General features: G+C 36.2%; 1 protein-coding gene across 11 annotated transcripts in view; it reads left to right on the top strand.

The window, feature by feature from the left end:
- Positions 1-15,613, top strand: part of OXR1 (oxidation resistance 1) — a 458,270-nt gene extending 442,657 nt beyond the window's left edge. For all 11 annotated transcript variants that reach the window (XM_057531888.1, XM_057531886.1, XM_057531885.1 and 8 more), the window contains 5 exons: positions 493-618; positions 1,401-1,553; positions 10,237-10,332; positions 11,730-11,803; positions 13,694-15,613. In XM_057531888.1, the coding sequence (XP_057387871.1) occupies positions 493-618; positions 1,401-1,553; positions 10,237-10,332; positions 11,730-11,803; positions 13,694-13,829 (585 nt within the window). In that variant the 3' untranslated portion in view covers positions 13,830-15,613. The remainder of the gene's footprint in view (positions 1-492; positions 619-1,400; positions 1,554-10,236; positions 10,333-11,729; positions 11,804-13,693) is intronic.

The raw sequence follows: 15,613 nt of genomic DNA, 5'->3' as shown, positions 1-15,613 counted from the left end.
ACATACACATGCACACCAATGAAACATTATACTTTCTGTTTTGTACTATTTTTTTAATTAAAATTTTGGCACCCAGGAAGTTTTCCTAATTACTTTTGGCAAATTTTATGTTTACCATGAAAAAATAATCTCACATATTTTAAATAGCACAGATAAAAAGCAAGCTAGCTGGCTCATTTTTTGCCCTTGAACAGAAAAATTAAAGTTTCCATGCAACTTAACCTCTTTTTACCAGAAATGTGGAGTTTATCGTTCAATACCTGTCCTTCCTCATGTAGTAGATGAGAAAAATGTCTGCTTATAAAAAAACTTTTTCTGCATTGGACATGCCATTGTTATTAGATGGAGCATCTTTTTCCTATTCTAAAATCCTAAATTAAAGCTTTAGCCACCTTTTTTAAGGTATAAGGTTTTATTTCTCTCAAAAGGCTAAAATTTTTGAAGGTTTGTTGCCGTTCTGTATTAATATGTTGCTCCTGTTTACTTCTTTAGATTACTACAAGGGAAGATATAAATTCAAAGCAGGTTACTCCAGTGAAAGCAGACCTGGAATCTGAATCTTTTCGACCAAACCTAAGTGATCCCAGTGAACTCTTACTGCCAGATCAAATTGAAAAGGTATGACATACCCACATATGGGCATTTCTGAGTGTGTGCCAAGAGAATAAAATAGCCTGTTTTCAGTTGTTTTGAAAACTGAAGAAGCAGGGCTATTGTTCCTAGTCTTAGTCTTCAATGAAGAAAAAGTAAACAAAATATAGCAACTAATGTAATAGAAGGTATTAGGAGATTTGGGTAAGCAGATGTTAAAATAAATAACAGTAGCAATTTAGGTGAGACAATATAATGGCCAGTATTTAATTTCTTATTGTGTGCCAGTTACTTGCTTTATATGGGTAATCTAATGTAGTTGTTGCAGCCCCCATAGGAGTTGGATGCTCTTATTGTCACATTTTGTAAGTGAAGAAACTTGGGTGCCAAGAGGTTACGTAAATGTTCAAAGCCATACAGTTATAACATATTGAAACTTGATTTCTAATTCTGATAGTCTGCCTCTGGATTTGAGAGGTTATTAATAATCAAGCTAACAGTTTGTCAAATATTTTTGTTAATTTGATACAGAGGATGCAAACAATAATTAATCCATGTTTCTTGCCTCTATTCTAATCTGTATATTGTTTGGTATGACTGTTTCTTTTCCTAATGAACAATTAATATATCATACTGAGAAATGTACAGTTATTCTTCAAGCATCTCAGTATCTTTGACAATGATATTTTCTACTGTTATTTTTGTAGGCTGCATTTTATAAAGTACTATTAAATTCCAACTGGCATTAGTATCGTACAGATTAACAATAAGCAACTATTGAGTATGTGTTAACAATTTATTTTTCAAAGCTTACCAAGCATCTTCCACCAAGAACAATTGGCTATCCATGGACTCTTGTTTATGGTACTGGGAAGCATGGTACAAGCTTGAAGACCCTTTATCGAACAATGACAGGTTTAGACACTCCAGTGCTGATGGTGATTAAAGACAGTGATGGGCAGGTATGAAAAATAACAACACAGACACCTTACCTTTTAAGAGATGGTAGTAACAGTAACGTTAGCATGTTCTTTTGATAAAAATTTTCATTAGTACATTTTATTAAGTTTAACTGGTAATTATTGAGTACTTTTGATATGCAAGGCAATGCTGAGTCCTACAGAGGGATAGATATGAACATGAATAATTAAACAGTTCCTGCCATCAAAGGAATTATAATCTGGTAGAAAAGAATACTAAAGTATGCGAGTATCTCTAAAGCCAAGCAAAATATGCCTAGTATAGTTAGAACCTACAAAAAGTAAAAGGGGTGTTTAGATTGTTCATTCCTATCTCAGGGAGATAAGAATGAGGTTCAGGGAAATAGTGGAAATTGACAGTCTTGAAATGTGGGTAAATTTTAGAAAGTTAAAGATAATCGTGAGAGATAGCTTCTAGATGGCGGAGGAGTAAGACGTGGAGATAACCTTCCTCCCCACAAATACATAAAAAATACATCTACATGAGGAGCAGCTCCTACAGAACACCTACTGAACTCTGGCAGAAGACCTCAGACTTCCCAAAAGGCAAGAAACTCCCCACGTACCTGGGTAGGGCAAAAGAAAAAAAAAAAAAAACATAAACAAAAGAATAGGGATGGGACCTGCACCTCTGGGAGGGAGCTGTGAAGGAGGAAAAGTTTCCACACACTAGGAAGCCCCTTCACTGGCAGAGATGGCAGGTGGGTGGGGGGAAGCTTCAGAGACACGGAGGAGAGTGCAGCAGCAGGGGTGCAGAAGGCAAAGCGGAGAGATTCCTGCACAGGGCATTGCTGCCGACCAGCACTCACCAGCCTGAGAGGCTTGTCTGCTCACCGGCTAGGGCGGGTGGGGGCTGGGAGCTGAGGCTCCGGCTTTCAGAGGTCAGATCCCAGGGAGAGGACTGGGGTTCGCTGCATGAACACAGCCTGAAGGGGACTAGTGCACCACAGCTAGCCAGGAGGGAGTCTGGGAAAAAGTCTGGACCTGCCTAAGAGGCAAGAGACCATTGTTTCGGGGTGCGCAAGGAGAGGGGATTCAGAGCACTGCCTAAACGAGCTCCAGAGACGGGCGCGAGACGCAGCTATCAGTGCAGACCACAGAGATGGGTATGGAATGCTAAGGCTGCTGCTGCAGCCACCAAGAAGCCTGTATGAAAGCACAGGTCACTATCCACACCTCCCCTCTCGGGAGCCTGTGCAGCCCGCCACTACTAGGGTCCCGTGATCCAGGGACAACTTCCCCGGGAGAACGCACAGCGTGCCTCAGGCTGTTGGAATGTCACGTCGGCCTCTGCTGCCACAGGCTTGCCCCACATTCCGTACCCCACCCTCCCCCCTGGCCTGAGTGAGCCAGAGCCCCCTAATCAGCTGCTACTTTAACCCCGTCCTGTCTGGGTGGGGAACAGATGCCTTCAGCAACCTACACGCAGAGGCGGAGCCATATCCAAAGCTGAACCCCAGGAGCTGTGCGAACAAAGAAGAGAAAGGGAAATCTTTCCATGCAGCCTCAGGAGCAGTGGATTAAATCTCCACAATCAAATTGATATACCCTGCATCTGTGGAATACCTGAATAGACAGTGAATCATCCCAAAATTGAAGAGGTGGACTTTGGGAGCAACTGTAGACTTGGGGTTTGATTTCTGCATCTAATTTGTTTCTGGTTTTATGTTTACCTTAGTTTAGTATTTAGAGCTTATTATCATTGGTAGATTTGTTATTGATTTGGTGCTCTCTTCCTTTTTTCTTCTTTTATATATATATATATTTTTTTTTCTTTTCTCCTTTAGTGAGTGTGTATGTATATGCTTATTTGTGTGATTTTGTCTGTATAGCTTTGATTTTACCATTTGACCTAGGGTTCTGTCTTTTTTTTGCTTTGTTGTGGTTTTTTTTAGTATAGTTTGTAGCACTTGTTATCATTGGTGGATTTGTTTTTTGGTTTGGTTGCTCTCTTCTTTCTTTCTTTTTTAATTTATTTTTTTATTTTTAATAATATATTTTTTATTTTAATAACTTTATTTTAATTTGTTTTTCTTTCTTTCTTTTTTTTTCTCCCTTTTCTTCTAAGCCATGTGGCTATCAGGGTCTTGGTGCTCTGGCCAAGTGTCAGGCCTGAGCCTCTGAGGTTAGAGAGCTGAGTTCAGGACATTGGTCCATCAGAGACCTCCCAGCCCCATGTAATATCAAACGGCGAAAGCTCTCCCAGAGATCTCCATCTCAACATGAAGACCCAGCTCCACTCAACGACCACCAAGCTACAGTGCTGGACACCCTATGCCAAACAACTAGCAAGACAGGAACACAACCCCACCCATTAGCAGAGAGGCTGCCTAAAATAACAAGTTCACAGACACCCCAAAACACACCACCAGACGCGGTCCTGCCCACCAGAAAGACAAGATGCAGCCTCATCCACCAGAACACAGGCATTAGTCCCCTTCACCAGGAAGCCTGCAAAATCCACTGAACCAACCTCACTGACTGGGGGCAGACACCAAAACTAACGGGAACTATGAACCTGCAGGCTGCGAAAAGGAGACCTCAAACACAGTAAGTTAAGCAAAATGAGAAAACAGAGAAATACACAGCAGATGAAGGAGCAAGGTAAAAACCCACCAGACCAAACAAATGAAGAGGAAATAGGCAGTCTACCTGGAAAGGAATTCCGAGTAATGATAGTAAAGATGATCCAAAATCTTGGAAATAGAATGGAGAAAATACAAGAAACGTTTAACAAGGACCCAGAAGAACTAAAGAGCAAACAAACAATGATGAACAAAACAGTAAATATAATTAAAAATTCTCTAGAAGGAATCAATAGCAGAATACCTGAGGCAGAAGAACAGAGAAGTGACCTGGAAGATAAAAGAGAGGAAATAACTACCACAGAGCAGAATAAAGAAAAAAGAATTAGAAGAATTGAGGACAGTCTCAGAGACCTTTGAGATAATATTAAATGCACCAACTTTTGAATTATAGGGGTCCCAGAAGAAGAAGAGGAAAAAAAAAGGGGCTGAGAAAATATTTAAAGAGATTATACTTGAAAACTTCCCTAATATAGGAAAGGAAATAGTCAAGTCCAGGAAGCGCAGAGAGTCCCATACAGGATAAATCCAAGGAGGAACACTCCAAGAAACATATTAATCAAGCTATCAAAAATTAAATACAAAGAAAAATATTGAAAGCAGCAAGGGAAAAGCAACAAATAACATACAAGGGAATCCCCATAAGGTTAACAGCTGATCTTTCAGCAGAAACTCTGTAAGCCAGAAGGGAGTGGCAGGACATATTTAAAGTGATGAAAGGGAAAAACCTACAACCAGGATTACCCAGCAAGGATCTCATTCAGTTTTGATGGAGAAATTAAAACCTTTACAGACAAGCAAAAGCTAAGAGAATTCAGCACCACCAAACCAGCGCTACAACAAATGCTAAAGGAACTTCTCTAGGCAGGAAACACAAGAGAAGGAAAACACCTACAATAACAGACCCAAAACAATTAAGAAAATGGTAATAGGAACATACATACCGATAACTACCTTAAATGTAAAAGGATTAAATGCTGCAACCAAAAGACATAGACTGGCTAAACGGATACAAAAACAAGACCCGTACATATGCTGTCTACAAGAGACTCACTTCAGACCTAGGGACACATACAGACTGAAAGTGAGGGAATGGAAAAAGATATTCCATGCAAATGGAAATCAAAAGAAAGCTGTAGTAGCAATCCTCATATCAGACAAAATAGACTTTAAAACAAAGACTATGACAAGAGACAAAGAAGGACACTACATAATGATCAAGGGATCAATCCAAGAAGAAGATATAACAATTGTAAATATTTATGCACCCAACATAGGAGCACCTCAATACGTAAGGCAAATGCTAACAGCCATAAAAGGGGTAATCGACAGTAGCACAATCATAGCAGGGGACTTTAACACCCCACTTTCACCAATGGACAGATCATCCAAAATGAAAATAAATAAGGAAACACAAGCTTTAAGTGATACTTTAAACAAGATGGACTTAATTGATATTTATAGGACATTCCATCCAAAAACAGCACAATACACTTTCTTCTCAAGTGCTCATGGACATTCTCCAGGATAGATCATATGTTGCGTCACAAATCAAGCCTTGGTAAATTTAAGAAAATTGAAATCGTATCAAGTATCTTTTCCGACCACAACACTATGAAACTAGATATCAATTACAGGAAAAAAATCTGTGAAAAATACAAACACATGGAGGCTAAACAGTACACTCTTAAATAACCAAGAGGTCACTGAAGAAATCAAAGAGAAAAACAGAAAATACCTAGAAACAAATGACAATGAAAACACGACAACCCAAAACCTATGGGATGCAGCAAAAGCAGTTCTAAGAGGGAAGTTTATAGCAATACAGTCCTACCTCAAGAAACAAGAAACATCTCAAATAAACAACCTGACCTTACAGCTAAAGCAATTAGAGAAAGAAGAACCAAAAAAACCCCAAAGTTAGCAGAAGGAAAGAAATCATAAAGATCAGATCAGAAATATGTGAGAAAGAAATGAAGGAAACAGTAGCTAAGATCAATAAAACTAAAATCTGGTTCTTTGAGAAGATTAAAAAAATTGATAAACCACTAGCCAGACTCATCAAGAAAAAAAGGGAGAAGACTCAAATCAATAGAATCAGAAATGAAAAAGGAGAAGTAACAACTGACACTGCAGAAATACAAAGAATCATGAGAGATTACTACAAGCAACTCTATGCCAATAAAATGGACAACCTGGAAAATATGGACATATTCTTAGAAAAGCACAACCTCCCAAGACTGAACCAGGAAGAAATAGAAAATATAAACAGACCAATCACAAGCACTGAAATTGAGAATGTGATTAAAAATCTTCCAACAAACAAAAGCCCAGGACCAGATGGCTTCACAGGCAAATTCTATCAACATTTTGAGAAGAGCTAACACCTGTCCTTCTCAGACTCTTGCAAAATATAGCAGAGGGCGGAACACTCCCAAACTCATTCTACGAGGCCACCATCACCCTGATACCAAAACCAAAGATGTCACAAAAAAAGAAAACTACAGACCAATATCACTGATGAACATCGATGCAAAAATCCTCAACAAAATACTAGCAAACAGAATCCAATAGCACATTAAAAGGATCATACACCATGATCAAGTGGGGTTTATCCCAGGAATGCAAGGATTCTTCAGTATACGCAACTCAATCAATGTGATAAACCATATTAACACATTGAAGGAGAAAAACCATATGATCATCTCAATAGATGCAGAAAAAGCTTCTGACAAAATTCAGCACCCATGATAAAAACTCTCCAGAAAATAGGCATAGAGGGAACTTACCTCACCATAATAAAGGCCATATATGACAAACCTACAGCCAACATTGTTCTCAATGGTGAAAAACTGAAACCATTTCCACTAAGATCAGGAACAAGACTCTGACCACTGTTATTCAGCATAGTTTTGAAAGTTTTAGCCACAGCAATCAGAGAAGGAAAAGAAATAAAAGGTCTCCAAATCGGAAGAGAAGAAGTAAATCTGTCACTGTTTGCAGATGACATGATACTATACATAGAGAATCCTGAAGATGCTACCAGAAAACTAGAGCTCATCAATGAATTTGGTAAAGTAGCAGGATACAAAATTAATGCACAGAAATCTCTTGCATTCCTATACACTAATGATGAAAAATCTGAAAGAGAAATTAAGGAAACACTCCCATTTATCATTGCAACAAAAAGAATAAAATACCTAGGAATAAACCTACCTAAAGAGACAAAAGACCTGTATGCCAAAAACTGTAAGACACTGATGAGAGAAATTAAAGAAGATACAAACAGATGGAGAGATATACCATGTTCTTGGATTGGAAGAATCAACATTGTGAAAATGACTATACTACCCAAAGCAATCTACAGATCTATTGCAATACCTATCAAACTACCAATGGCATTTTTCACAGAACTAGAACAAAAAATTTCACAATTTGTGTGGAAACACAAAACACTCTGATAGCCAAAGCAATCTTGAGAAAGAAAAACAGAGCTGGAGGAATCAGAGTCCCTGACTTCAGACTATACTACAAAGCTGCAGTAATCAAGACAGTATGGTAGTGGTAGAAAAACAGAAATATAGATCAATGGAACAGGATAGAAAGCCCAGAGATAATCCCACACGCATATGGTCACCTTATCTTTGATAAAGGAGGCAAGAATATACAGTGGAGAAAAGACAGCCTCTTCAATAAGTGGTGCTGGGAAAACTGGACAGCTACATGTAAAAGAATGAAATTAGAACACTTCCTAACACCATACACAAAAATAAATTCAAAATGGATTAAAGACCTAAATGTAAAGCCATACACTACAAAACTCTTAGAGGAAAACATAGGCAGAACACTGTATGACATAAATCACAGCAAGATCCTTTTTGACCCACCTCCTAGAGAAATGGAAATAAAAACACAAACAAATGGGACCTAATGAAACTTAAAAGCTTTTGCACAGCAAAGGAAACCATAAACAAGACGAAAAGACAGCCTTCAGAATGGGAGAAAATATTTGCAAATGAAGCAACTGACAAAGGATTAGTCTCCAAAATATACAGGCAGTTCATGCAACTCAATATCAAAAAAACAAACAACCCAATCCAAAAATGGGCAGAAGACTTAAATAGACATTTCTCCAAAGAAGATATACAGATTGCCAACAAACACCTGAAAGGATGCTCAACATCATTAATCATTAGAGAAATGAAAATCAAAACTGCAATGAGGTATCGCCTCACACCAGTCAGAATGGCCATCATCAAAAATTCTACAGACAATAATTGCTGGTGAGGGTGTGGAGAAAAGGGAACCCTCTTGCACTGTTGGTGGGAATGTAAATTGATACAGCCACTATGGAGAACAGTAGTATGGAGGTTCCTTATAAAACTAAAAATAGAGGTACCATACGACCCAGCAATCCCACTACTGGGCATATACCCTGAGAAAACCATAATTCAAAAAGAGACATGTACCACAATGTTCATTGCAGCTCTATTTACAATAGCCAGGACTTGGAAGCAACCTAAGTGTCCATTGACAGATGAATGGATAAAGGAGATGTGGCACATATATACAATGGAATATTACTCAGCCATAAAAAGAAACAAAATTGAGTTATCTGTAGTGATGTGGGGAGACCTAGAGACTGTCATACAGAGTGAACTAAGTCAGAAAGAGAAAAACAAATACCGTATGCTAACACATATATACGGAATGTAAAAAGAAAAAATGGTTCTGAAGAACCTAGGGGCAGGACAGGAATAAAGACGCAGACATAGAGAATGGACTTGAGGACACCGGGAGGGGGAAGGGTAAGCTGGGATGAGGTGAGAGAGTGGCATGGACATATATACACTACCAAATGTAAAATAGATAGCTAGTGGGAAGCAGCCGCATAGCACAGGGAGATCAGCTCGGTGCTTTGTGACCACCTAGAGGGGTGAGACAGGGAGGGTGGGAGGGAGGGAGATGCAAGAGGGAGGCGATACGGAGATATATGTATGTGTATAGCTGATTCAATTTGTTATACAGCAGAAACTAACACACCATCGTAAAGCAATTATACTCCAATAAAGATGTTTTTAAAAAAATAGCAAAAAATTAAATAAAATTTACAGAATAAATAAATAAAGATAATTGTGTCGAGGATGAGACCAAGAACAAAGTCCCAGATAAGGAAGAGAAAGTTTGGTTATTCCTAAAACAGCAAGTTCATAAATGGGCAAAACACATCTTTGTTATTGTCAGACCTAGTAGCTTCCTTTTGGGAGGTGGAGGTGGTGGTCCAGAGTTTCTGGGGTGCTGGTAATGTCCTGTTTCTAGGTCTGCATGAAGGTTAAATGGGACTTTGCTTTGTGATGATTCCAAATTGAGCTGTGTGATTATATTTTATATATATGTATGTACATACACACCTTACAATAAGAAAAGTCTGTTTTAAAAATTGAGTATGGAAGTAGAATGTCAGGAGAGATAGTGACTATAGAGATCATCAAACTCTACTTTGCCATTTCGTGATCTGGAACCTTAGACCCAGAAGAAATGACTTGTCCAGGCCTCTTGTTCTTTTTTTAGGGTATCTACTGTGTGTCGTGTACTATGTAAAGCCAAGGCATTACAGGACCAAACAATTCAGACTGAAGTTCTGTCCTCATGGAATTTACTGTCTAATGAAGAGGAAACTGGCATACCTTTTTAGTAGTAGAATGTTTACCCATACTGAAGGGTTTTTGCTGTCGTAAGTGCTACAGTACCACAACAGCATGTTGTCCTCACTGTGTGTACATTGTCATGCTGAAATGTGGCTACCACTTTTTTAGATTATCTTTTTGTTATAATAGACATGTTTTTAGATTTCAAAACTAGGAAAAATCTGGTTTTTTCCCACTGAGAAACTGATATGCTTTGTACCTGACAATAATATGAATTGTGTGACAACTGGTCATGTTTCACTTTTTAAGTACAAGTAGACAAAACTATGCTATATTAAACTTTTTGTATTTTACTTAAACATATATAATGGGACAATGCTTACCGAAACAAATTAATAGTGATGTCATTGAACATGCCTTTTTTATCCTTAGGTTTTTGGTGCATTGGCATCTGAACCACTTAAAGTAAGTGATGGCTTTTATGGTACTGGAGAGACCTTTGTTTTTACGTTCTGTCCAGAATTTGAGGTAAGAACAGTTATTCCAGTTATATTCAGTTTGTGAAGAGGTGGCATCTTGAACAGAACATTCACTTTGGAGTCCTGCATACTTGCATTTGACTCTCAGTCTCTGCCTTTTACTAACTGATAACCAAGCACTTTTTTGACCATTGTGAGCTTCAACTTTCCTGTGGTTAGAATGGGGATCATAAAATGTAACAAGGTTGTTTAAAAATTAAATGAGAATCATATATGTGTAACACTTGGCGTGGTACCAGAAAGACATCATGGGCTCAGTAAGGAGTATACATCATTATTACTGTTTTGTTTATTAATTATCATTGTAAAATTTCTAGATACTTTTAATGACTAAATAAGTTTAATGATGTCAGTCTTGAAAACTTAAAAAATAAATTATTTGGGGTTAAATCAAAAGTGATTACCTGATTTCGTTTTCTTTATTGTGACTTGACTAAAATTAGATACATTCTAATACCAATGAGATCTGAAATTTACTACATGTATTTTAGTGAATGTGTAACTGTTTCAAGCATTGAGTGCAATCTCAGAGTCTCTGGTACAGTCAGGTTCAGCATGTCAGACAGTACCTAAGAGATGAAATTATAACCTTGAAAATAGGAATCAACACAGTTGGTCTTAAAAAGAATTGTCTTTAGGAACAATTTCTATAATGAACAAAATAGGAACAAACTCTCTTAACAAATTTGGGTTTAAGTGGCTCACCAGATTAACTAGTGCTTTCCATTCCTTCCATAAAACATCAACTGATGCCTACAGCTACCTGGAAGCTTGTAGTTGTTACAGATTTTTGAAGTTTCAGTTGTACTTGTTTCCAATCCTTTTTTATGATGCTGTTTCTACCTGGTAACTAATAATGTAATTAAACAAATGTTATATATCTATGAAAAAGTGAGTGCTAAAGTTTATTTTATTGAAAACTATAATGAATACTTCGGAAAATTTTTATAAAGGTGAGGTGCTAGAAATTGATGTTGTATTAGGTTTAGGTAGAACTTCCATGAAAGGTTAAAAATATTTAAGAATATTAACATCTAGAAGTTTTACCCTTGAATTTCTCAAGTGTTTTTATGTTCACTCCTCTTTAAAGAAATTGAAACTGGAAAGCATAAACACGTGCTATAGGCTTCTGTGAGAATAATGATAGGCAAATTCATACCCAAAGAAAAGACCTTGGCCCTATATCAAAATGTTAAAACATTATCAAATTAATGTACATTTATATTTGATGCTAAAATAAAAGTTAATATCTACTCAGTTTTTAACTAATTTTCTACTTTCTTAACTTTTCTCATTAACCATCGAACTCTTGTAGTCAGAAAAGAGAAATTCACATAGATAGTGATATTTTCATCTACATATTTAAAGCTTTTGTCATTTTTGTAGGTCTTTAAGTGGACAGGAGATAATATGTTTTTTATCAAAGGAGACATGGATTCACTAGCTTTTGGTGGTGGAGGGTAAGTCTCTTCAACATTTAACTGTGAGATTTTGAAAGAAACTTTAAAAATTAATTTGTGTTATTTATAAAATCAGCTATCTTTGGAAAGTTTTGACATTAGAATCCTAATTTATATATTATGACTAAGAAAGTATAATATTTGCAAGAAGGTGCTTGAGTGTAGTATTTGAAACTCTTGGTAGAATATTGCTCATCTCAAAATGCTGTTTAGTTGATTCCCTTTTGATTAAAAACCCTTCTTTTAAAGTCTAGTGACTTCTTGATAGTTGAAAGAGAAATACACTAATCCCTTAGAGCTTCTCAAATTTTCAAAAAACCGTGGTGATATGTTCTTTCTCTCAATTTATAAAAAAGGTCTAAAATTTTTCATGTTATTCTACCCTGGAGACTATTTGGATTGATATTTTAGACAATAGAAATCTGTTTTCCTGTTAAAAATGTTAGTGACCGCCCCCGCCCCCAAATTTTCAGGGCTTGTTTTCTTTTTTTTTAAGAGTATGAGTAATCAGCAGTTTGATTTGATTCTTTTGGCATAGCAAGCATTGTGAGAAACTTTGTTTTTTTGTTCTGGTATTCCAACTTCATTTAGTCTTCATGGTGTTTGGAGGTAGCTTGCTCTACTGCCTCCTAGCCTAGACTTCTCAACTAGCCCTTAGCAAACACAACCTCCTTCATTTGTTATTTCTCTCTATCCTTCAGGAACAGAATAATGTATGCTAAATAGTTCCCAAACTTATAGAAGTGTTATTTGTTTCCCACATTTGAGGATATATAATAATAATTCATTCAGGTCACAGAATCTTGTTAGCCTGAATATTCATCATCCTGAGTGATTCTAACAAATTCTCTTACAACTTCTCTGTAGATAGGTATTTGGAAGACATGATTTCAGTGATTAAAAATTAACCATGGTTATGGTAGCCTTCTCTGAAGGACATAACCAGGTAACTAAAAACCATGTTATTTTTAGTTGTTGGAATCAGCTTATAATGTTTATATGTTCCAATTACACCTTTTTTGTTTGGGGAGAAGGCAGTCATTCGGCCCTACTCCAATGGTGGTCTTACATGTGATTGAGTTAGCTCTCCAGGAAAGCCTCACAAGCAAGTGGCTTATAATTTCAAGCTGTTAAGGGTGCCTTCAGTCTTTGAAAGTAATGTACACAATGTCATTAGATATTTGCTGGAACTTAGTGTTAATGATGCAACATGATTCCAGCAAGCTAAACTAACCATTGGGTCAGTTGATAACAAATTAAGACAAGTTTACAGTCTTTGAAGGTGCGTACAGTCTCAGAAAATGGGAGCTATAAGAACTGGATATTCCAGAATTCCAAACAGGAGCCCCAAAGAAATCAAAATCATGTGATGGACTGAATATAGGCTTTGGAGTCAGATAGACCTGATTCAAATTCTTCAACATAAATCACATGTGGGACCTTGAACAACTCAAGTCTAAAGTTTCCTCAGCTGTGAGTTAGAGATTGAACCCTTAACATAAACCAAACATTTTATTTTAGATGATAGGGAGTTTTCATGTCTCTAAGAAACTCATGTTAAATATATTAAAACCGAACAGCAAAAAGAAATTCATAATACCAGGCAAAGAATAACAGAGTAGTACCTGCCTCAAAAGCTAATTCTATAATTTTAGAGGGTTCATCTTACTCCTTGATCTATATTGTTAAGTGATTTTATAATGGGATATGAACAAAACAAAGTTGCCTTGTGCCACTTTGTGTGGAAAGGAGTAGGGAATGGTTTTGAAAAAAAGATTTTTAGAGTTGTTGAATATTGAAGTATCTCATTAAATTAATATTTTACAACCTCTGCAATTATTCTTTTATTAAAAGATTTTCGTTAGAACTATTTTCTTCTATGTATTACAGGGGAGAATTTGCCCTGTGGCTTGATGGAGATCTCTACCATGGAAGAAGCCATTCTTGTAAAACATTTGGAAATCATACACTTTCTAAGAAGGAAGACTTCTTTATCCAGGACATTGAAATCTGGGCTTTTGAATGAATATAATGCTCTCTCTCTTAGCAGGATAATGGCCCAAACCTGACATGGACAAACAAGCATTGTTTGGAAAGTTCAAGAAGCAATACAATGTAACATGTAACTCATGCTTTAAAAATAGTTCATATCACCATTTCTTACAGCTATAATTTTGGAATTTATTTTTAAAATCATGTTTCTGTCCCAGAGGTCTTTAGGGTTAGACCATGGCGTGGGTCCCTGCAGTGTAACAGCTTAGGGTTTGTCAGAATTTTGGTAGCATTTTGATCATAGTGACCACCTCATCTATAATCCATGTTTTCTCAGTCTCCTAATAGTATGGTGCTCTTTTGTTGAACCTATTTTGGTTTATTATTTTTTAAACTATATTGATTGTTTTAGTAGAGTAGTCTAACCTGGGATATTGAGGGAATGAAGACTAGGTACTACTGTATCTGTGAGGTTGGCACAGGTGGCTTTTGGACATGCTCAGCTTAGTTATTCTTAGGAAAAAACACATGCCAAAACAATGCATACTTCATAGACCACTGAGTTCTAGTTTTAATTCACAGTACAACATTCTCTTTATTAATTTTGCCTGTATTCTCAATTTCATTTTAATAAAAATGAAATTTGAGAATTCCGATTGTAATAGACCACAGTGCACATGATCTGCAGGTTTGGGCATATGCTTTCATCGTTGAATTATCTGATAAAGAGTTATAAAATGACAAAGGAGAATGAGAACTTGATGATTCTACTGAATTTAATATATCAAGCAAGAAAATATACTATTTACATATCTGTAGCTTAGCAGGGCATTATCATAACTACAAAAACTAAGAAACAGATGCATATTTTGTCAACATATTGTGTCAGGTATACTGTTTTATAGTTCTGTTGTTTTAGCCTTGTTGCACACCAACTCCCAAAATAAGGTTCCTGTTTAAAAGAAGAAAAAAAAAAAAACTTGTGATTTTTTTTTGAGTGGTATATGTTATTAATCACCATTAGCATTTGCTGTTATAAAAGGGCAATGATTATAGTAGAATATTGTAACTCAGTAGACTTGTTGAATATGCAAACTTACTGTCAAGTGACCTCAAAAAAACAAAGAAGAGATAAAATATATCAGTAGTTCTTATCCTCTTTTGTAGGAAACCAATAATAAGCCATTGCGGCAATAATTCATCAGTTAATTTCAAAGCTTCATGTAATGCAAAAAAAAAAAAAAAATCCTGCCATTATACATGTGACAGTGACCTTGTGCTGAAATTTCAGCTATTCCAGGTAAACATTGTATATTATCTTGTAAATTAATGTTTAAAGGTAGTTTTGTTCTTATAGAAAGTGTTGATTGCCAGGTTGTTTATAGCACTTTAAATTATTCTAAAAATGAAATTATAAGCCAAATATGTTGGCTTAAGTAGATTTAGTTGTATAGTACTTGGATATATTTAGATCTTTTGAAAGTTTAGATAATTATCTAAAGAAAGCATAATGCTAATGAAAAAGAAAATCTGATAATCTATTTAATATGCTATTGCCGAATATGAATAGAAATACAGGGCATCGTTTCCTTGTTTAAGTAAAGCTCTCATTAAAAGTTACTAACAGTGTATAGATTAAATGTTTACAATATAGGGAACTGTAAATAAATATATCAGTTTTTTTCCCCCTTTGGTCTTCCACAGCAGTATTATTGTCTTTGTGGAGTTGACTAATCATAAAAAAATCCTGTATTGGATTTCAATTACAGTAAGGTCATAGTGGTGTATACCAAATAAAATTAAATACATAAATATAAA

The sequence above is a fragment of the Balaenoptera acutorostrata genome, chromosome 17 (assembly GCF_949987535.1).
Source record: "Balaenoptera acutorostrata chromosome 17, mBalAcu1.1, whole genome shotgun sequence".
In the NCBI taxonomy this organism is placed as follows: Eukaryota; Metazoa; Chordata; class Mammalia; order Artiodactyla; family Balaenopteridae; genus Balaenoptera; species Balaenoptera acutorostrata.
Note: the sequence above shows the minus strand (reverse complement) of the source record. Positions and strands in the feature narration are given on the sequence as shown.